Genomic DNA, 23,233 nt, shown 5'->3' with positions numbered 1-23,233 from the left:
TTTCTTGCAGTTTCTCCTTCTATGCTTTGGTAGAAACATCTCTGATTCGACTGGAATTGGAGATTCTGCCTGTGTTGTGTAATTCTGGCTTCGTATCTGCTAATCTTCTTTGACACTGCTGTTATTTGGTGCTTTATTATTTCCAGGACTTCTCTAATTTTCCTTGAATCTAGGTGGTATTTTTGGATCAGATACTGTTTGGTGTTTTCATTCTTCAGCTTCTTGTCTTTCATATCTTTCCATTTACTAGCATCTGATCTAAGCCTGGAGATTTGATTTTCTAATCTAATCTTCCATTTAGGTGATGTACTACTTTCTTCTTTTACAGGTCCACTGATCTTATATCCGAGCTCTTGTGTAGTTATTGTTGCTGCACTGTACATTAGTTGGTTTGTTTCTTGCAAATTATCGGTTGTTATTTCTGCAAGTGCAGCATTGACATCTTTTAATGCCTGAGCGAGTTGTTTTTTGGCAACTGTTTTTAGAGCTGGAAGTCGAACCCTGGTGGTTGTTTGGTTCATGTGCTCATTTATTTTTTGCTTTAGTTCTTGTTGCTTTTCTGTTAAATGGCATTTGGGTTTTTGTGGTGAAGGCAAAGGGGTGGTTGCCTGGTTTTGATTTTGAAACAGTTCAGCAACAGTGGCATCCTTGATTTCCAACACCAACATCATCATTACTAGTATTTTTAAGCCCGTTAAAATAACAGGCGCTAGTAGCCTTCCTTCCTTCCTTCCTTCTCCCTCCCGCCCTCCTTTCCTTCTTTTTTCTTTTTCTTTCTCTCTCTCCCTCTTTCCTGCCTTCCTTCTCTCTCCCTCTTTCTCCTTTTCTTCCTTCCCCCTCTTCTCCCTCCCTTCTTTTTTCTTTCTCTTTCCCTCTTTCCTTCTTTCTCCCTCTCGCTCCATTCCTTCCTTCCTTCTCCCTCCCTCTCGCCCTCCTTTCCTTCCTTTTTTCTCTCTCTCCCTCTTTCCTGCCTTCCTTCTCTCTCCCTCTCCCTCCTTTTCTTCCTTCCCCCTCTTCTCCCTCCCTTCTTTTTTTCTTTCTCTTTCCCTCTTTCCTTCCTTCCTTCTCTCTCTCTCTCCATACCTTCCTTCCTTCCTTCACACCCAGCACAGTAGAAGCAGCGGACCTGCCTCGCCTCGCTGCCCCGCTCTCCCTAGCTTGCCCTTAACACCCTCACTCTCCACCCTTATCCTTGCCGTACATGTGCCCGGCTACCTGATGAGAAAGCAGGATGCAACTGCTGAAGAGTCGCCCTGTCCCTTCACCCAATTCTTCCTCTTCGACCTCCCCCACCGTCGCCGCTGCAGAGCCCGGCAGCGTGTCTCCCTGGATGGCCCGCGGAAGGCGCTCAGCCTCGCCGCTGCTCGTCGCACAGCGCGGGGGCTCGGTGGCCATTTCCTGGGGCGGCCTCCGCGGCGGCTCCCGCAGCCTCCCCATATTCAAGGACCCCAGCCGCTGCCGTCAGCTGTCCGTCAGCTGTCCTGGCAGGGCCCGCAGCTCCATCGCGCACCCCCGGCCATCCCTCCGCCTCTGGGAGCGAAACTGCTCCTTCGTTGGCTCCGATGTTTGGCTCGCTGGCTGACTAAGCGGCCGCCAGCCCGCTGCCTCCTCCGGCTTCTCCCCACCAAGTTCCGAGCTCCTTTTCGGCGTTTGCTGCTGGCGAACTGCAGGCAGCGGCAAGTCTGCTCTGGCTGGGGGTGAGATTTTTGCGGGACCCGGACGGAGCCTTCAGGGGTGGGCTGGGCATTGGTGGCCATGAAGGGGAGTGGGGCAGGGGTCGCTGGTTGGTCGCATGGCCGGGGGTCGCATGCCCGCCGGTGCTGCCTAACAGGTTTCCCCTCTCGCAAGCGGAGCGCGTTTTTCAATGTGACTGTGTGTGTTTTTAACTGTTGGAATTGTCTGTGCTGCAGTCCAACATGGCCGCCTGCTCCCGGCGGTCGTGTCTCCCTCGGTGTGTTCTGGGCATGCGCTCCGCGCATGCCCAGAACAGCTGAGGGAGACACGGACGCATGCCAGGCATTTGACACGGACGCACGCCAGGGATTTTATTATAGAGGATTATTATTATCGATTTGTATATGATGGTTTTCAACAAAAAATATTCCCAAAGTGGTTCACAGAGGTAAAGAAACAGGACCGTTCCCTATCGTAAAAGGGCTCACAAAGGAGACACCACAACAGCCACTGGAAAGATGATGTGCGGGTCTTGGATAGGATCTCCCACTGCTAAATAAAAGAGCCACCGCTTTAGAATATGCCTCTTTGCCCTTTTAAGAAGGGATCATAAATACATAAATTAAGAAATAGGTCACCTCACATACAGCTGTGGCAATTTGGAATGTCTTTTCTTGGTAAGGAACTCTCAAGTAAGGAAAACTCAGTCATTCTTTGGCAAATCATTAAATAAACATTCCACCCAACTTTAATATTACAATTTTTAAAACCCATATGAGACACACAAGAGTTCAGGTGTAATAAATAATATTTCAAATATGGTAGCATTAATAAATAATCAGTCGGAAAGGCTCACACTATTGCCAATTGGCTTAGCATAGTAGCTTTGGTGTAAATACAACTATTGCAGCTGCATTGAGGAATACATTCTGCTTTCCAAAAGGCCTTCATTTCCCATCTCGTTATCTTCATGCTTTCAGGGTATGTGGTTTCTCTGAGCCGTACCCCCATACCTTCTCTGACCCATCCCCTCTTATGTAATATAAATAAGGAACCAGCATTCCTGGTTTAAAGTGACTTTTAAAAGAGGCTGGATTGAAACGGCTCCGCTTCTTTCAGTGAAGCAAGACGTGAGGGATGCAGAAGCTCTCCTTATAGCTGTGATTCGATATTGGCTTGAGCCCTGGAAAAAAGGGGAGGAGAAGAGGTTAGAAAACAGGCACTCAGAAAGGCTCAAAAATACTTAAACTGAAATAAGCAAAATGGTTTTACAAATGCATAGTATCATTAAGTGTCTGGGTGAGTTTTAAATAGCAGGTGGCAAAGGTGAGACGTGGAGAAATGATCCCGAATGGAGTCTGGCAGTCTCTGTTCAATTGTGTTCCATTCCAAATGTATCCGGCCTGGTTCTTCTCCCAGTCATAACAGTAAGACTTCTCTATGGAAAATGTCTCTTCAGTGCATCCGCAGCAGTCTTTGACAGCATATGGAACACTAGGGTTAAAATACCCAGACTTACTAAGACTCACGAGCTAGGCAGAGGCAGTAAGTGAGGAAAGTGACAGAATGGGTGGGAGAGATAAACCAGAGTCTGACCCCACAGGGCACAAACCACCAGGAAGTTCTGCAGAAGCCAATGGCAAGAGTATGACAACTTACTTATTGAGGATGGCCTTGATGACCACCTTCACCCAGGGAGCTGTGGGTTCCAAGCATACCTCTCTGCCGTCCTTAAGAGTGGCACCGCAATGAAAGAAAACCAGGAAGGCCAGGCAGCTAACTTTCAGCTGGAAGACCTCATTCCAGCTTGGTAGGTTATGAGCCACTTGGCTATGTGCATTATAACCTGCCTGAGCAGACAATTTCATATATCAGGAAACTTATAGGAACATAGGAAGCTGCCATATACCAAGTCAGACCATTGGTCTATCTAGCTCAGTAATGTCTACACAAACTGGCAGAGGGAACTTGGAACATAGATGCTCTTCCCAGGGTGGCTCCATCCCCTAAGGACAGGCCTGCTCAATTTAGCACACACACACACACACCCCTGCTGTTTTTGCACTACAACTCCCAGAATCCCCAGCCACAGTGGCCAATAGCCAAGGATTACGGAAGTTGTAGGCTAACATCTGCAGAAGGGCCAAAGTTGATCAGCAATTCCTAAGGGGAATATCTTACAGTGCTCACATGTAGACTCCCATTCAAACGCAACCAAGGTGGACTCTGCTTAGTTAAGGGCTGGCTACCACAAGGAAGAAAAAAATAAGGCTGTTTTTGCATCTGTACTAACATGAAAAATAAGTACGGAATGTAGTACTGAGCACAGAGTTTAGCTACTTGAAAGTTTCAGCTTCCTGTCTGCCTGTTTCTAACCCTCATGAAAAAGATATGCTTGATACTCTGGGCAATGCTTGGTGACAGGGGCGGAGCTATTGTTAACCAAAGGGTTATTATTTACTTGGTAGACGACTGCCAATTCTCGCTTTACCAAGAAGGAGAAAGCTTTATAGTTCAAAGAAACTTTATTGAATTCTGCAGAATAACAAAGTGGCCGTCTAGGGGATTGCTCCCAAAGACAAGACGGACCCCCGGGGGGAGTCTGCCCATAGCTTTTATACATAGTAAAGAGAAAAACATCAAAGCATACTTGATACAGATTGGTACATGCAAGCAATCCACCAATCCCATCACAGGAGGTGATCCATCATCATACAGAACCTTGAAGCTCACAGCAGGACCATTGTAAGGGCCCTAAAATGTATCTACATTGGTAATAGTTTATCAGCTCATCTCCCCCTAGCGAGAGTACTGGAGCCTAGCACTAGGGAGTGAAAGCAATAGACAGCTAAAGAGATAGTGTCAACCAGCCTAGTGGGCTGGCTTGACAAAGAACAGAGCATCCTGTTGTTAATACAGCAAAGCTAGCTTGATTAGGCGCTGACCTGATTCCCACAGCATACTCAGAGTCAGGCTAACAGGACTCCAAGTTGGAGTCCCTATGGTTCAGACATGATCACAAGCCTGACCACAGGTATCACTATCATTGGGCGAACGGGTTCAAAGAACCCGGGCCGTGCCCAATCAGGAGCCGCCATTCGTGGCCCTGACACGCCCCCCACGTCTGACGTCAGACACGGGGGCGGTAGTTTAGCGGCCCCTTCAGGAGCTAAACAAAGGCTGGCGCTGCGTTCGCCAGCCTTTGAACGCTCCTGCGTTCAGGAGCGACTCTTCCCTGCCTTTGCAAACGCAGTGGCCCCTTCAGGAGCTAAGACTGGTGCTGTGTTCGCAACGCAGCCCAGAAGTGGCTCTTGCCTGCAGGGAAGAACCGCTCTTGGGCTGCGCTGCGAACGCAGCACCAGCCTTCGTCTAACTGCCCAAGGGGCCACGCTGCCCCTTCAGCAGTTAAGCTGCTGTAGCTTCTGATCCCGAACGGAGCCTCAAGGCTCCATTCGGGAGCCAGACCACACACCCCGCGTCTGTCAACAGATGTGGGGCGTGGCTATCCCCTGTGTCTGACATCAGATGCAGGGGGCGGGGCTATCGGGGCACCTGCCGCGGCCGCACATGGGCCGCCGGCGGGCTAGCTACGCCCCTTCTTGGTGAACTCTGAATGCATCAAGTCTCCTGAGTAAGATTTCCTATATGGAGCAGGCAAGGCTTCAGTTACCATACTCCCATAAGAATTGGAATAAACTATGAAAAATAGAAAAAAATCCAAATAGCTTATGCAAATGAGAAATTATATGAAGTTGCTCAACTGGCTTCCTGTATTTTTTATTTTTTTATTATTATTTTTTCATGGTACTGAAAAAAGAGCAGAACATCTCATCAACATGGACTGCTTGCAGACACACTGTGGTCTGAGTCTAGAAAACGAAGAAAACCAGCAGACATTCATCATTGAGGATAGTGGCTCTCCATTGCCTCCCATCCTTAGGTCCGACGGAAACACCTAGAATAGAAACAAGTAATCTTTGTACTTGAGGCCAAACTATTTGGAGAATGAACTCCTGCAAGTTCTACAAGCAGAGGCATAACTAGGGAAAACGGTGCCCGGGGCAAGCACTGAAATTGCGCCCCCCCCCACCGCCCGCCACCCCCGGAAATATGGAAATGTGTCACAGCCCTAGTCAAATGTGGGTTGTGGGCTGCATCCGTGCAAGTATACTGGGACAGGGAAAAGGAAACATGAGGCTACAAGGCTCTTTAGAAATATATATTTTAAAGAAATGTCTTGCACACCAACAGCCTAAGTTTGCAGTCCTCATGGCCAGAAAATAAATGCTCTTAAACATAGTGATAGGTTTTGTGTCCCAGAATGGAAAAGACAAGACAGGTATTCCGAGGCGTAACTAGGGAAAATGGCACCTAGGGCAAGCACTGAAATTGCGCCACTGTCCAAGCAGGAATGATGGGACTTGTAGTCAGCAATATCTGGAAATCCCCGTTAAAAGGAACACTGTACCATCTAGACATGGTTGCTGATCAAAACCTGAAAACATGAGCCATCCCTGTAAAAGACTTAGAACAACAGTCAGGAGTTATGCGAGGATTCCAAGTGTCATTTTCTCTGTCTCCTCTCATTCTTTTTTAAAAAAAACATGACTTTGTCCTAGAGGATCACCTGCCCAAATAGCCACTAGCAAAATAGGGGAAGAAGAAGGTGGTGGGGGTGGGGGTGTGTCTATAAACCAGTGAATGATTCCTGCCAGCCTTTGTCTTATGATGACTGTTGGCTCATGATGGGGTATATGTGCATTCACCACACCAGTGCTTACTTTGACATCAAGAGGGAGGAGGATACATTAGTTTGCCACACTAGACAGAGGCAGTTGAAACAGGAGCAAGACAGCCAAGTTCTGCCAGAGCCAAAACCAGCCCCTGCCAAACTAAGAAATCATTGTAATTTGCCCCTGATGTGCTCACGGCCCCTGATTGATGGTGGCCCAGGTTCTTTCTCCCTGGATAAAACAGTATATGGGAGCTTTGCTCCCTCAACTAAAAGAACAGAAAGTAAAAGGTACTGCAGAGTGCTAATGAATCACAGCAGAAAGTTTGTTCACAGTCACTATAGATGCAATGGCCAAAGCAGCTTGGAACAGAACAGCCCTCTAATTATACTGGCATACCAAAAATTCTGCAGATACTTAGGCATAATTAAGACTAGTGGCAAATATGAGGATGACCTTTTCCAGAGAGACACTGGAATGCCTAGGCTACTATGAACTGCTGAAAGATGCACATGCTAAACAGGGTCACTTTTTCTTACAAGAAATCCAAGACAAAATGTCTTGCAAAAATAACCCAAACAAAAAATATCCTTCCCCCCCCCTCACACACACACACCTACCTGAAAATCTGGTTGTGATTGGACTGGTGTAGGAATAATAACCTTCCTCATTTTGGACTGCTGCCAAGGATACAGGATAAAGTTTTCCACCTCCTTAGTGGCAGTCCAGAAACAAAAGACCTCCATAGTTCTGGTGAATGTTATATTACTCAAACTTCATGACTATCAGGCTTCCATCTCATCTGAATGGCTGCACACCACCACACCCATGCAGGAATGAGTGATATGTGAAAATTAGCCTGGGGGGTTGCTTTTTCTTCACCACATCTCACCCTGTGTAATAATGAGTGCTTTATTTATATCCTCAAACAGGTATCAGGAAGATTGTGTTGCTTGCAAGTGCAACTGAAAAATCACTTGACATTAGATGGGACGTCAAAAGCTATGGTAAGAGAAGGCTAAAATGTTGCCATGTTTACGTACACCTTTGCTTACAAAAATGGTTCTCTATATATGATGATAATGGCTTAACACACACAGCTCATTCTCATGATTGGGAAATGGGCTCGGACGGGATGAGGGGAGGAAGCCATAAAAAACTTACCTCCCTCGCAGGTGATCCCATCCATGTTTCTGGGCAGCCGGATCAGCCGCCCAGGCAATCGCTGGCTTCTGCTGGTAGCAGGGAGGGAGCAGGGAGCTTAGGAAGCTGGGAGGCCCCCGGAGCTTCCATAATGCACCATGTGAGTGCATCATGGGGCGCCTCCTAATGCTCTTCAGGAGGCTATCGTGTGTAGGTGCCACACGGTGCTCTTCAGATGTGTTGCCTGAACTACCAGCAATAAGAGTAAACTAGCTGGCCTGGATGCAGAGCATCTGCACCTCTAGTTCCCCCTCGTCCTTGGCCATCCCCCCTCCTCTCCCCCGCTTCAGTGTTTCCTCTCTCCGGCTGCCTGGCCAGCTGCTTTCTCCCCCACCCACCGCCATCACTGTTTTCTCTTCCTCTACCCCTCGCTGCCGCCGCCACTGCTTTCTCTCCCTGCCCACCCGCCTGCCTGCCCATTCGCTGGCCTATCCGTTGGCCTTATGTTCCCCGCCGCCGTCACTTTCCTCTCCCTCCCTCCCTCGCTCGCAAACTATCGCAAGAGCTGCCACGCATGGGGTTAGCAATGGGTACATCTAAGAGAAATAGATAGATAGATAGATAGATAGATAGATAGATAGATAGATAGATAGATAGATAGATAGCACACTGGATAAGGAGATCCTTCCTCCCCGCCCCTGCCCACCCCACCCCCAGTGTTGCCACCTCCCCCCCCCCAGCTCACTGCAGACAGTACACTCAACTGACAAACTTCTCATCATCAGATACCTGGGGAAAAAACATAACCATGGAAGGGTTGCAGGGCACTGCAAGTGGACAGAAGGCACCGTTGTAGTATGGAGAGAAAGAACCATGGGGCAGATGGAGCCTTGGGCAGGCTGAATGACCCTGACACAGGACCATATACGTGGAGGTCCTTTCACCTGCATTGCCTTGACTTACCTTTACATGATTGTTTTAGTCCTGTGACGCTTCCCTGCATAGGGGATAATCCGTGTAATGACTTTAGGTGGAAGTCGTGTTCTTGTCCTGTTCTGTTCCTGTATGTGAGGATCTCTGTGCAGTCACCTGATGAATGCTGGTGGGCTGGGTGCGGCAGAAGGTAGAGCAAGTTGAGAAAGGGGAAAGTTCAAAACGTTTGGGAAATACTGGCACACAGGATCCTGTTTCCCAGGGACAGACCGTATTTTCTGGAATCTGTTCCTGTTAAACCACTGTCCCTGTTTTGGTCCTCTTTTTGGCTCTTGGGGATGCTTTGTTCAACCCACAGAATTGTTCAACCCTCCCTCAACCTGCTAGAGTTGTCATTCTTCAGGATTCAGCTCCCACCCCACAGCCTTTAGAAATTACATCTCTAAGTGGATGTGTAAATGCAACATGCCTCTAGTGCATCTGCATTCATTCCAATGGGTGCACAACACTAAGGCACTAGCCGGTGCGCAGCAGACAAGCAGGCAGAATCCAGTCTTCAGCAATGTGCAATAGTGCGGGGTGGCGGTGGTCTTGGGCAATCATGCTTGGTATGAGAATTGGCACTGACAAGTGTATCTGCAAAATATTGGAAGGCATGGATTTGGCTCATCTGCTTTGCTAATCTGGAATGATGTAATCTGTATGCACTTTATTGCCTGCTTTCCATTTGCGGCATGCCTGTAGTCAGAGTCTCCTAGGTGACTAGCCTCTGCACATTATGCACCACACCTTCCAGGTTGCTTGGCCATACCTCCTATCAATCCATGGGCATCTCCCTCTTTTCACCAGTGAAATGTGGAGAGTGTGCTGGTAGAAATGATTCTGGGCTACCTGACTTTGTGATGCTCTCTACCAGTATATGAGCCTGAGAGCCATTCCGGGGCTAGTGATAAAGAGCACCCACTGTGAACTAGGAAGGCCCTGCTTCAGATCTCAGCTTGGCCTCACTTGGTGGCTTTAAGCAACCCACTAATTTTCACCCTCAGCCCCCACTCTGTCCCACCCCACATAATACAATGATAACAATCTTGGCTTGCCTTGTAGGATTGCTGAAAAGGTGACTGAAATACGGTATTGGAAGCACATTGAGCTCTTACAAACAATTTTGTATAAATGTTAAGTCCTTTGATCATAACTCCCAAACTGCTTTCAATGCCATGACAAAATGATCCATGTAAAATAAACAAAATGCTCACAGCCTACTATCTTTCAAGCCAATCAAGAAATATTTAAATGGGAAAAAGAATCTATATGATTCATTGTGAATATGAAGATGTGTGAAATGCTTGACCTTGAACTTATTAATTAGAATATTTACATATTGCTTTTTATGCCCAAAAAAGGTGCTAAGTGATTTACATAGCAAAATAAATGAGAAGATGGTTCCTTGTCTAAAAAGAAACATAAAAGAGATACCAACAACAGCCACTGGGAGGGGCACTATGCTGGGATGATGAATCGGCACACTCTTGCTGCAGGGATGTGCATGGAAGCGGCTGTCCTGGTTGGGTTCAAGTCTGGACCAGACTCGAACCTGACCGGGCCAGTTCAGTCCGGCACCCCCTCACCCCCCCCGGGTTCGTTCTTGTCTGGGGGGGGGGTCGTGAACAATTTTTTAAAAACTGAAAAATTGTTTTGAATATCACTTACCCCCTCCAGGGGAGCTGTTAGATGCATCGGGGTGTGTGTGTCCGTGTGTCCTCCCCCCACTGGCCTAAATGCAGCCTAAACTGGCCCGTTCGGCCGGCTCTTCGGCCCATTCGGGCCTTCCCCTTTAGCGTGGTGGCCATTTTGGAGGCCCCCACACCTGTGCAATTGGCCTCTCAGAGGCTTGGCATGACCCAGGCCTCTCAGAGGCCAATTTCGCCAGTGCAGCAGTCTCCAAAATGGACACCGCACCAAGGGGGAAGGCCTGAATGGGCCGAAGAGCCAGCTGAATGGGCCAGTTTGGGGAAACATCCACTGACACCCCCTCTCGCCGCCTCCAACAACTCCCCCAAAGTGGGTAAGTGACATTATTTATTTATTTTCAGTTTTTTAAAAAAAAAAAAATGTTCACGAATCCCCAAACAGTCTCTGGTGTCTGTCTGTGTGTGTTCAGTCCAGGGTCAGACGAAACAGCGGGTGGTTCGATTCAACCCTGGACCATGGAACCGAACTAGCTCGAGGTCGAACCTGTTCGCACATCCTGGCTGCATTACTTGTACTATGCGACCTGAGGGAAGTCTAAAAGGTGCGTGTTTGCCCAGTTAGCAGAGACGTGCTTTCCTGTTAAGTTAGTTGTCACCATGTGGTCAATACTTTTCACTCATTCAAATTTGTAAGCACATTAATAAAAATACACATCAGAAATCTTCATGTATCTCCAGAAATCAGGAGTTTGAGATAAAGCCTGAGAATCATCAAGTTGGTCTACTTTTTTTTTTTAAGTCAATATGAATGTTGAAACTGGCCAACATATGTATGTGTGTGTGTGTAGAGAGCGAGTGATCCATTTTGAAAGAGTTTAGAGCAATTTTGTTGGCAAAAAATTGTGTGATGTTTTCACTACTAGGAGATGAATCAATATTAGGGTGTGAAGACCCAGGTATAATGTAAATAACAGAAGACTACTCATGACCTGGGAAATATTGTAGCAAAGCAGGCTTTCCCACCATTGGTTCTTCAGCTGGGCAAGGATGACCTCACTACAGCAATGTGTGCCCTTGTACCATCAAAGTCATATTACTCTCTCCATGGGGCTACCGTTGAAGGGGAAATGACCTGCTGGAAGGTTTCCCAGACTATGGGAAACACCTATATAGGCCAGCAGAGATATAGGAAGATGCTGAAAGGCATCATCTCTTACTGTGTGGGAGGAGGCAATGGTAAACTCTTCCTGTATTCTACCAAAGACAACCACAAGGCTCTGTGGTCACCAGGAGTCAACACTGACTCGACGGCACACTTCACCTTTAAAAGTGTCCAGTAACTTCAGCTGATTTAAGGTATAGTAGCAAATTAATTGACAGGAAATCACTGCACAAGTCATTCCAAGTGTTCCAGCTCAGAAATTATGTTTCTGAAGGAGGAAAAGTGGTAGGAAAAGAGAGAGAGACCTGTTAAAGCTGCAACTCCACAGGGAAGTGGAAGGCAAGGTGGTCTGGGTATTGCTTGTAGGTGCAACCAGCCTGAGGGAAGGCAGGGTGTGATGCACTCTCAAAGGACTAACAGAGAGCAGAAGGAAGAACACCAGGAGGTTATGAGGTGATGAGACACAGACAATTGCATCAGCTGGCTATCATCTGTTTCATTCATTCATTCATTCATTCGATTTCTATACTGCCCTTCAAAAAATGGCTCAGGGCAGTTTACACAGAGAAATAATAAATAAATAAATAATATGGATCCCTGTCCCCAAAGAGCTCACAATCTAAAAAGAAACATCAGATAGACACCAGCTTTTAACAGTCATTGGAAGTACTGTACTGGGAGTGGATAGGGCCAGTTATTCTCTCCCTGCTAAATAAAGAGAATCACCACGTTAAAAAGGTGCCTCTTTGCCCAGTTAGCAGGGGTTAGCAGGTTAGCAATTAGGGATTGACAGACTTCAAGCTTGCCGAATCGACTTGTTTTTGTCTTTAAAATCCCAAGGTTTAAATCCCAGTTGGAGTCAGATGCAAAATAGTGGCTCAAGGGATGAACACACACATTGGTTAAGGAGCAGGGTGCCTCTGAGCATATGCGCAGATTGGGAATTTGTTCTCAGTACCACAACTAAGCTCATAGTCTTTTCATACAAAAAATGGACTCTGAACTTTTTCTATTTCAGCAATTTAGCTTTGAAAACGTGGTTCCTGCTTTTAAATTTCTAGGAGTAGTCTTCCATTCTATGGAGATTTGGAAGTCCCATATTAAGCATGTTCTACAAATGGCTCTAAACTATTCAATGGCCATTAAGAGGTGTTTTTTAAGGAAAGGAGGAGAAATAATTCCAGCAGCTTTAACATTTGTTGAGGCTAAAACCCTGGCCCAAATTCTACATGGGGCACAAGTGGGAATCTATATCAAACCAGGATGCCATAACGAAAGTTCAAACTTAATTCTTAAGAACCATCCTCTTGACCCCTATATGCATGTCTAAGAAAAATGACCTTTGTTGTTGTTGCTGCTGCGCTATTAAACTATTGTGAATTAGAGACTCTTGCTGATATACTTTAGCTGATATACTTTGCTGATAGTGAGCCAGCATGGTGTAGCGGTTAGAGTGTTGAACTAGGACCGGGGAGACCCGAGTTCAAATCCCCATTCAGCCATGATACTAGCTGGGTGACTCTGGGCCAGTCACTTTTCTCTCAGCCTAACCTACTTCACAGGGTTGTTGTGAAAGAGAAACTTAAGTATGTAGTACACCGCTCTGGGCTCCTTAGAGGAAGAGTGGGATATAAATGTAAAAATAATAATACAAAATAACAATACTGCAGAGATCTATCAAGAGAAGAAGAAGACCCCTCATCAGCCATATTCCCTTGAGTTTGTAGCACTTTGATATTTTCTTTATCTAGAAGCCACCCCAAGTCACTCACTACCAGCAGTGATGCTAAACAAGACACAGCAAGTTTGGGTGGCAGTTGTAAGTTCACCCCTCCACTCTTACCTGTGGGTGATAGATTTTAGCAGGGTCCAGAAAAGGGGTTGGGGAAGGAGTAGATGCCCCCCAAATTTTCTTCCTTTTGCTCCAGACTCTGGTTTGATGTGCTTGGCCTTCAATCCATGCACAAATACAGCCTCTAGAGCACAGCAGAGGGTGTTGGCGTCCCCATCATCACTGGTTACGAGTGCATCAGAGGTTACATAATGTTTCTGCAGGGCCTTGATGGAGGCCACCAGCTGCTTCTTGATCATTTAGAGCAGGGATTCTCAACGTGTGGGTCCCCAGATGTTATTGGACTTCAACTCCCATAATCCCCAGCCCCAGTGGTCTTTGGTTGGGAATTGTGGGAGTTGAAGTCAATTACATCTGGACACCCACAAGTTGAGAATCCCTGCTCTAGAGTAAAACAAAAGAACACAGGCTGCATTAGCTTGAGCCAAGATTAACCATCCAACTCCAAGAAAATTGCTATAATATTGTGCAAAGACCGGCAGGTAATACTGTGTTGTTCTGGGCACTAAAAAGATGCTGAAAAGGGTTTAGAAAAGAATTAGATGTACACTGGTCTAGAAGAGATCACTGCAGGAGCCAGGCATATATTCATTATTGTTGCTGTTGTTATTGTTATTGTTATTATTACTTTATTATTTATTCAATTCCTATACCACCCTTCCAAAAATGGCTGAGGGCAGTTTACACACACAAATAATAAATAAGTAAGTAAGTAAGTAAGTAAGTAAGATAGATGGATCTCTGTCCCCAAAGGGCTCACAATCGGAATGAAACTTAAGACAGACACCAGCGACTGTCACTGGAGGTACTGTGCTGGGGATGGATAGGACCAGTTACTCTCCTCCTGCTAAATAAAGAGAATCAGCACGTTAAAAGGTGCCTCTTTGCCAGACTTTCTCCCTGCCAAGTAGGAGCAGCCCCAGGTTCTTGCTCACCTGAGGCAAGCTGTGACTGCCTCGCACCCTCCACAGCATTTAAAGGGGCACAGGTTGAGGAGACTGTTTCCTGGCTGGCAGCCTTTTCTCATTACCTTGGCCACCTTTCAAGACTGGCAAGGGGGCTGGGCAATGAGAAACTGCTGCCACCAAGCAGCCTCCTCTCCTTAAGCCCGTATACCAAAGCCTTTCACAAGTTAGGTGGCTGTATCCCCACTGGACCTTCGCAAGGTGCTGGAAGGGCGCTGCTAAGGAGGGAAAGCTGCTAGCAGCCTTCTCTTCCTTCATGGTGCCTCTCTCTAGACACTTTGCAAAGGCTCCCCCTGTGGAGGGAGGATTGGCAGCGCCCAGCACATAACACCTTTGGAAACGGCGTTGCAAAGCTTGGATGGGAAGCTCCCAATCTGAGCCTTACAAAGCCTTTTGTAAAGGGACCCCACACAGAGGGAGGGTTGCCAGCACGGCCCCAGCCCCACCTCTCATGGTGCCTTTCGAAGGCCTGGATGGTGTTGTGGCACCGCAGAAGATTGGCGAGGAGTTTAATGGCATGATCCATTTCTGCCCTCTACACGATATATTGCTTATATTTCTACCTTTCTGCATAAGATTAATTCTAGGCCTTTCTCCTTGGGCTTTTCCTGGAAGGCATGAACTATGAACGACCCTGCCTTGCACAGACCAGGTGCAGACTAGATGTTTCTATCTGGCCAAGTAGTACCGCTAGATCCCGGCGATATTTCTCCAAATAATGAGGAAGGATCAGAGGCTTTGCCCAGCACACAGATCGTGCTTCCCAAAACATCCAGGGAAGATAAATCAGGCTGTGCCCAGGGTTGGGAGGCACTTGGCACCCAATCACACACTTGCTGATAAGGAGGCCTGTCACTCCCTTCCTTTCCTCTTAGACGAAAGGAATGATGTGCCCAACTTTAGGAACATAGGAAACTGCCATATACTGAGTCAGACCATTGGTCTATCTAGCTCAGTATTGTCTTCACAGACTGGCAGCGGCTTCTCCAAGGTTGCAGGCAGGAATCTCTCTCAGCCCTATCTTGGAGAAGCCAGGGAGGGAACTTGAAACCTTCTGCTCTTCCCAGAGCGGCTTCATCCCCTGAGGGGAATATCTTGCCGTGCTCACACATCAAGTCTCCCATTCAGATGCAACCAGGACAGACCTTGCTTAGCTATGGGGACAAGTCATGCTTGCTACCACAAGACCAGCTCTCCTCTCCTAAACTTTGCATGCATACCATTGATGGAGAGGGGGCCTATAGCCTTTCCCAAGGGCTGTTCAAAGATATCAAAAAGGTACACAGATACCCTAACTTTGGAGTTCTGTGTAGGTCGAGGAAGCCATGGTCGACTCTGCACGCCAAGGGGGTGCCTGGGGTTGCAACAGACCCCCCGTGGACAAGATCTCAGCAGGACCAGGGACGTATGATTGGTATTCTGTATCTTCTTTAAGCTATTATTGAGCTTGGCTTCATAAAACCTCTGCTAGCCATCACATTGGGTGGGAAGGGAAGCTTGTGGGTGGGAAGCTTCTGATCTGAATCTTGTAAGGTTCTGAAAGGGAGCTGCAAGAGGAGGGAAGGCTTTGCAATGCCCCCCCCCCACTTGGTGGTTGCTGTGGCAACACAGCCATTCCTCTCCCTCCCTGAATCTTCCCGCCCCCTGCCGGCACGGAAGCTGAGGGCAGGGAAGTTGGAGCAGCAGGAAGTCAGTCAATATACTTCCTGCTGCTCCCTTTCCCCTGCCCTCAGCCTTTTGAAAAGGCAGGAGGTGGGAGGACAGGGCAGAACTGCGGGAGGAGAAGAGAAGAGCAAGGGCAGCAGGGGCACCATGATAAAAATATGTTTGGGGATGGTGGCAGTGGTGGTCAGGCAGGGATTGAAACTCAAGGAGGCTGGTTTTTAGCAGCCAGTTGGGAGGTCTCCACAATCCTACCCTCTGAGCTCAGTTGGATCAGCTGGCCATCCAAGTCTATGATCGATTTTGAATGAGAGTGGAAGATTCGATATTGCCTTCAGTTCAAGTTATCTCTTTTAAGGGAGGAAAAAGATTAACATTCTAATGAAGTTCCTTTAGCGGCTGCTCAGCGGTGGAGCAATATTGGTGATGTTCTATGTCTAAATGCTTTGGTGGGCCACCACCACTGCCACCACAGCCCGCCCACCTGCCACTGGCCTCTGCTCACCACTACAGTCACAGCCAGGTTAAATTCATTCACTGGCTATAACATGGTATCATGATGTCACCACCCTGGTATGAGCCCATCTCAGGGATAACAGGTGCTGGGCAGTGACATTATTATACTGTGTTACAGCTGGCAAAGAGAAGCCAGCAAGCCTGAACAGTGTCAGAGAGCAGAGGTCACAAAGGCCAGTGACGGGTGGGGGGGCTGCACCAGAGGCAGTGGATGGTGGGTGAGCAAGGCCTCTCCCCTCAGCCCCCATCCGGCGGGTCCCCTGGTAGCCCATGTGCAGAGCACACAGGTATTCAACGGCGAATCTGTCCCTGCTGCTGCTAAAGTTATGATTGTAAAGTGACTGAGGGACAGGAGTATGCACGCCCGGCACGCCCGGTGTACAGGTCTCCCCATTTCAGAACAGGAACCAGAATGCTCTACAAAACCTCCGAAGCTTCCAAATGTTGTTCTGTATATAAGCAGAACTCTTGCTGCAGAGACCATGGAGAAGAAGAGGCGTGTCTTTCGGAGGTATGTATTTAATAATAATAATAATAATAATAATAATAATAATAATAATATAATAACAGCAACACCAGAACTTTCTACAGCGCTCTACAGATAATATAAGATTATTTACAAACGAACAGAGGTCAATCTTCTTCAGTTGCGCTTCCTCTCCCTTCAGTTGCGCTTCCTCCAGCTTCACTTCCCGCACCCGAAATTCTGAAAATATAAAGTAGATAAAATAATTAAATTAAAATGCACTCAGTAAATTGGATCCCGCCCCCCCAGTGAATCTAGGAAACATTTCTTTGTTGCTATTACTATGGCAAACTAGAAACTGTGGGCTGGTTTTCACAACTGACAGGATCAGGATGCAACTTTCCATAAAGACATACCTGTTTTCAACAGGGAGACTGTGGATCTTACCTAGCCTACCAAGCCGTTCTAGGTCCTTTGAGCTTCTGGCTCGTTTGGTATTTCTTGCTTTTCCATAACCTTCAAACTTGACTTTGTGGTTTGCCAGCACAGCCCAATTCTGGCTCTCACATATCTTTTGCAGGTACACATACAAGGTGTCTTGCAGCATTCCCACACTAAACCTGGTCTCCTACAGACTGAAATTGCTGCAAAACCTTAATTCCTCATAGTGGGCTGGTTTATACAATTCTAATTAGAGCAGGAGACGTGTCCTGCCCAGGTTTGGGAGCTGTGTGTGCTCCCGTTTCCCTTAATAACTAAACACATGTCAGAAAAATGTTTTGCAAAAACAGATATCTTCTTAAGATCACAGTCTTGCAGCAGATCAACACTAGAGGGAAGAAGAAACAGCAAAGGTTTGGACTTTGCAGTTACTCACTCTTTCCTTGACTCTGCTAGCACCACCTTCTGCCGTCGATCTGTTAAAGAGTAAAAAGCAAAACTTCAGAACAATTTGTGGCAATCAGGCTTGCTCTCTTCCCTTCCCAGATCTGGTCCTCAGGTCTGAAAAACCGAAGGCTGTTCGGGTGCTAGAAATGCAGCTCTGGATTCGACCCCACAAATTTTGTTTGAGAATCTCATCACAGAGACCAGGTGCATAGGGGGAAAATGGAGTAGGGGGGACTGCCCCTAGGCCGTGGGCCCCACCAGGGTGCCCCTCCCCATAGGGAACCCTCCCCACCAACTGCTAGCTGCTGCTGCACCTGTCTCCTTCCCGGTTGTGACATGGCCCATTCAGTCGGTGAGTGCTTTCTGCGCCGGTCCAGTAGTGTTGTTCTTTCCTCTCCCTGGCAAGCAAGGGAGAGAAGCCCCCAGCTGGGCCAACACAGAAAGTGCTCTCCATGCGCCACACATCCTGTTCAGCCCCAGAAATGCCTCCTGCATTGGTGTACTGACACAGGGTGGAAGGGGTATGGCCGGCAGGGGATGGCACAGCCGGAGACAAGCCTGGCATCAGAGGAAGGGGCAGTGGCAGTAGCAGTATGTGTGGGGGGAGACCCGGTGCTGGCAAAGGAGACATCATCGGGTGGCGAGGGGACAGGCCTGGCAGCATAGGCAGGAAAAGGGCAGGCACATGCCTGTCCAGGGTTGCTGCCAGCCTTCCTACAGCCTGGACAGAGACTGGGAGTGGGTGAGGTACTCAAAACAACTTTCTCTGGCCCATCTTTAACAAGCAGAGATTCCATTTCTTCTTTGACTATGTCTTAGTGGGAACTGATTAGTTTGTTTTATGCCTAAGTCTATTGCAATGCATGCAGAGCATCCTATATTAAGTCTGCTCAAAGGTGGAGTAGATAGTGGATGTAGGGTAGAGCAAACTGGCATAAGTAAAAGGTTGTGCAAATTAGCTACCTTTAAAAAAATGTATCTGACAATCCTACTTTGTACTACATTGTCTTACAGGTCAGCTTTAAAATGACCAGGTTAATGAAAGGAAGAAGCAGGCCCAGATTACTCTACATTTACTTATCCCATGTACAGACGGAGGTGCAGACGGAGGTTGAAATGACTGAGGAACATAGGGACGAAATGCCGATTGATGTACATATGGAGGTGTGGATGGAGAGAGATAGAGATACAGGGGAGGTATATGCAGAGTTATGTACATAGGCATGGATGGAGGTACAGACAGAGGTGTGAACTGAGGTGCAAACAGGGGTGGAGGTGCAGACCTGTCAGAATGGAAACAGGCATTAAAGAAAATTTGCTGCCTCTGGGCTTATAATAATAATAATAATTATTATTATTATTATTATTATTATTATTATTACATTTATATCCTGCTCTTCCTCCAAGGAGCCCAGAGCGGTGTACTACATACTTGAGTTTCTCTTTCACAACCGCTCTGTGATGTAGGTTAGGCTGAGGGAGAACTGACTGGCCCAGAGTCACCCAGCTAGTTTCATGGCTGAATGGGGATTTGAACTCGGGTCTTCCCGGTCCTACTCCAGCACTCTAACCACTACACCACACTGGCTTACACCACACTGGCTTACACCACACATTTGCTTACAGCACTACACAAACCAACCATATACACCTTTGCTCCAAACAGTCTGTCCTCTATCAGAAGCAGAGGTGCACCTAGGTAATTTTGGAACCTGGACCTAAAGGTTTCTGAAGCACACACACCCGCCCCACAAGTTATGTGTTTTAATTTCATGTTTTAATTTCATGTTGTGAGCTGCCCAGAGAACAATTTGTTATGGGGTAGTTAACAAAGTGGTTCTTCATCATCATCATCACCACCACCACCACCACCTTAAATTTATTACTGGCTGATATCCAGAGCAGCAACCAGAGAAGCTGCTCCTAACTCTGCCAGATTGTTCCAGAGCAGAGGGGAGGGGAGCAATTTTTGTTGCTCTTTCCTTTCTCCATAAGTGCTCTTTTTACCTTCCAAAAATCCCTCAGGGACATATTTTTGGAAGGCAAAGTATACTAACAGAGGCAGGGAGAACAGTGAACATGGCTCCTCCCTCCTGCTGCATGCACACTCTGCTGCTTGGGAAGATTCTGGATGAATTAGGAGCAGCCTCTTGTTCAGGGGCGTGGCCAGCCCGCCAGCGGCCCATGTGCGGCTGTGGCGGGTGCCCCGATAGCCCCGCCCCCACATCTGATGTCAGATGCAGGGGATAGTCACGCCCCCACATCTGACGCCAGACGCGGGGGGCGTGGTCTGGCTCCTTGAGGCTCCATTCGGGAGTTGAAGTTTAACTGCCGAAGGGGCCGCGCGGCCCCTTTGGCAGTTAAACTATGGCTGGCGCTGCCTTCGCAGCGGCCGCGCAGCCCCTTCAGGAGCTAGTAAGGCAGGCACTGCCTTCGCAGCCAGGAGCGACTATTCTCTGCCTTTGCAAATGCAGCACCAACCTTAGTTTCGCTCCCGAAGGGGCCACGCGGCCCCCACTCGGGAGCTATACTACCACCCCCGCATCTGACATCAGATGTGGGGGGCATGTCGGGGCCGCTCTCACAGCCCCTGATTGGTCAGTGGCCCCGGGTCTTTGAACCCGTTGGCCCAATTGTGGCTCCGCCCCTGCTCTTGCTGCTCTGGATGTCAGTCACTGTTTTCAGTTCAATTGGGCTGCGGTGCCTTCCCACTGCGCCCTCTCCTCCCACTTAAAGAGAGGCCTAAACATAGTTACATAGCAACATAGGAAGCTGCCTCCCACTGAGTCAGACCATTGGTCCATCTAGTTCAGTATTTTCTAAACTGACTGGCAGCAACTTGCAGGTTTCTGGTCGGAATCTCTCCCAGCCCTACCTGGAGATGCCAGGGAGGGAACCTGGGACCTTCTGCATGCAAGCAGATGCTCTATCACTGAGCTATGGCCCCCTCCCCTATACCAGGCAGCGCACACATGTAGTCACCCATCCAAATCCAAACCAGGCCAGACCGTGCTCGCTACCGCAAGACCAGCTCTCCTCCAAGTGACATTAATGCACATAGTATTCTACACTAGGTTTTTAGATCGGGAGCATCAAATTTTAGCTTGGGAGCAACGCTTTACATACTTTGTATAATATAATACATATTTTGAGCCAGCTAAATGTCCTGTCGATGGATCTGCCAATAAGTGTAGGTCACTACACTGAGTAGTCCCAAATGACTAGTTGAAAGGGAAGAAGTAACAGCCTATAATAAGGAACTCTGCAATTACTCACAGTGTCTTGGAACTGGGCTTTCTAGCAGGGGACGGTGCAGTCATTTGTGACCTGTCAAAGCAAGAGAAGCAGAAGTCAGAGAAATGAATGGGGTTCGAGGCTGCATTCTTCTCCTCCCTAGTCATTTGGTCACCACATTGCAATTACTTCTCAAAGACAGCAGCTTTTTCACAGTCACTCAGCTGTAGCGCTAGATATACAGTGTCAGCTCCAGTGCTGATGCTGCCCGAGGTGAGGTCCATGCGCTGCTGGCCACACCCTTGACACTGGCAGCAGCATCAGGGGACAAGGCCAGAGCTGCCTCTTTCATGCACCCATTCCTCGTCACTGCCATGCGGATGGATTTTGAACTGCAGATCAGCTGTGTGGGAGGAACCAGCTCCCTTTTCACCCTCCTCACTGCTGAACCTGCAGTTTAAAATCCCATCCCCAATGGGGAAGAGCGAAGAAGGTCATGGAGACAGGAAGGGAGGGTGGCAGGGAGCCAGGAGTGGCAGGCAGGGGAAGTGACATCTGGCCGGTGAAGGGCAGGTCACTCAAGCAATACTGTTATTCTGCAAGCAAAAGAGTTTGCTGTCATTATGCTTGAAAATGTATAACTGATTCAAAGTGTGTGGACAGGGCGCTTTCCAGATTGCATGCTATCACAGTGTCACAATGGGTCCCTTAAGTGCGCTTCTGTACTGCCTGTGTTTTGACATCACAGCCCCTGTGTTGTAAGGAAGATGCCTTTCATATATCCGACACTGCCTTTTTGATTTAATTGCTGTGTCACAGCTCTATAATGTTGCATCTGCATTGCGCACACACACACACACACACACACACACACACACACACACACACACAGACACAGAGAGCTGTATCTGCCCGTTGTAGGAGGCTTGCCCCCTTATAACGGCTCCCTAATGTGGTTTGAATTTGGGGCCACAAAACGTTGCAGTTTACACCGCTTTTTGCGGTGTAAGGCTCACAATCTGGAAAGCGCCCTGGTGACCAAATGATGGCCAAACTGCACGTGACATGAGATCCATGGTTAGAAGACAGGTGCAACCTGGAAGCAGACCCTTTTAACTAAAATGTATAAACTGTTGCTTCTGGAGGAGACAAGAGAGGAAGTGGTTAAAACGACTATGATAAAGTGGGCTCAAGATTTGGGCATAATATAGAAATGGCAGCCTGGGAAAAGTTATGGAAAAATGATTTAAAATTCACTGCATGTTATACTATAAAAGAAAACTATTATAAAATGATGTATAGATGGTACTTGACACCAAAAAAATTGGCATTAATGTACAAAAATGTTTCAAACAAATGTTGGAAGTGTGGACACTCTGAAGGCACTTTTTTTCATATGTGGTGAACCTGTGGGAAGGCCAAGGCCTATTGGGATATGATATATAATGAGTTAAAGAAAATATTTAAAATGACATTTCCTAAGAAGCCAGAATCCTTCCTGCTGGGAATAACACAAGGAGTAATCTCTACAAATAACTTAACATTCTTCATGTATGCTTCCACGGCGGCCAGAATAATATATGCACAGAAATGGAAGAGTAATGAATTGCCTTCAAAAGAAGATTGGCTGATAAAAATTTTGGAATATGCGGAGATGGCAAAACTTACAACACTGATAAGAAACCAAAACTTAGAATGTTTTAAAGAAGATTGGAAACCATTGTTGTTGTATCTAAAAAAAAATATTTTCCTACTATGGATCTTACAGCAGGTTTTGGAACTTTTTGAAAAAATGCAGGTTGGGTAGATTAACTGTGTTTGTAAGGGTCTAAATTTATGTTTTGAATTATTAATATAGCAAGGGTAAATTTTATAGCTGATGTTTCACGAAGAGAGGTGTGCGGGAAGTCCAGTTTCGTTTATTCTGTTTGTTATGAATGATAATAATACTATTGTTAAAATCAATAAAAATTGATTTAGGGGGGAAAAAAAGAGATGACGTCCTTTCAGCATCTTCCTATATTGCTGCTGCCCAATATAGTACCTGCGGGGATTCGAACCAGCAACCTTCTGCTTGTTAGTCAAGCATTTCCCCGCTGAGCCACTTCAGGTGACTAACAAGCCCTCAAAACAGCAACTTCTTTACGCCGGATATACAACATCATAGTACTAAATCACAGTGATTACATTCAAAGCGAGGCATCCGACATATGAACGGCACCGTGCTGTCAGCGTAGGGACTGCGGTGTCACAGCACAGGAAGTGTGGAAGCACACTTCAGAGATACGTCCTGACCTTGTTGCAGGGTCTAATC

At 47.3% G+C, this 23,233-nt stretch overlaps 2 protein-coding genes across 3 annotated transcripts in view; both read right to left on the bottom strand.

The window, feature by feature from the left end:
• Positions 1-2,384: 2,384 nt before the first annotated feature.
• LOC128330120 (pleckstrin homology domain-containing family M member 1-like) lies at positions 2,385-13,472 on the bottom strand. 2 transcript variants are annotated; one of them, XR_008309965.1, is made up of 2 exons: positions 5,532-5,633; positions 2,385-2,857 (listed from the first exon to the last, which is right to left on the bottom strand). XR_008309965.1 is itself a non-coding variant. In XM_053262452.1 (2 exons), exons 1-2 carry the CDS (start codon positions 13,425-13,427, stop codon positions 2,827-2,829), a joined length of 279 nt encoding a protein of 92 aa, XP_053118427.1. In that variant the 5' UTR covers positions 13,428-13,472; the 3' UTR covers positions 2,385-2,826. The 2 variants fall into 2 exon arrangements, 1 of the variants encoding a protein (XP_053118427.1); XM_053262452.1 differs by lacking the exon at positions 5,532-5,633 and adding an exon at positions 13,180-13,472.
• A 3,371-nt stretch (positions 13,473-16,843) lies between these two features.
• Positions 16,844-23,233, bottom strand: part of LOC128330118 (uncharacterized) — a 46,327-nt gene continuing 39,937 nt past the window's right edge. The window contains exons 7-9 of the mRNA XM_053262442.1: positions 20,962-21,012; positions 17,675-17,714; positions 16,844-17,037 (exon numbers count right to left, since the gene is read on the bottom strand). Of these exons, the coding sequence (XP_053118417.1) occupies positions 17,017-17,037; positions 17,675-17,714; positions 20,962-21,012 (112 nt within the window). The 3' untranslated portion in view covers positions 16,844-17,016. The remainder of the gene's footprint in view (positions 17,038-17,674; positions 17,715-20,961; positions 21,013-23,233) is intronic.

The sequence above is a fragment of the Hemicordylus capensis genome, chromosome 6 (assembly GCF_027244095.1).
Source record: "Hemicordylus capensis ecotype Gifberg chromosome 6, rHemCap1.1.pri, whole genome shotgun sequence".
Lineage (NCBI taxonomy): Eukaryota > Metazoa > Chordata > Lepidosauria > Squamata > Cordylidae > Hemicordylus > Hemicordylus capensis.
The sequence above is the reverse complement of the archived record's forward strand: the minus strand, read 5'-3'. Positions and strand labels throughout refer to the sequence as shown.

Coding starts and splice junctions, on each gene's coding strand:
- LOC128330120 (XM_053262452.1), bottom strand. CDS start 13,427: ATGATCAAGAAGCAGCTGGTGGCCTCCATCAAGGCCCTGCAGAAACAT. Junction 2,858..13,179: donor CTAAAATCTATCACCCACAG/GTAAGAGTGGAG, acceptor CCTTTTTTCCAG/GGCTCAAGCCAATATCGAAT.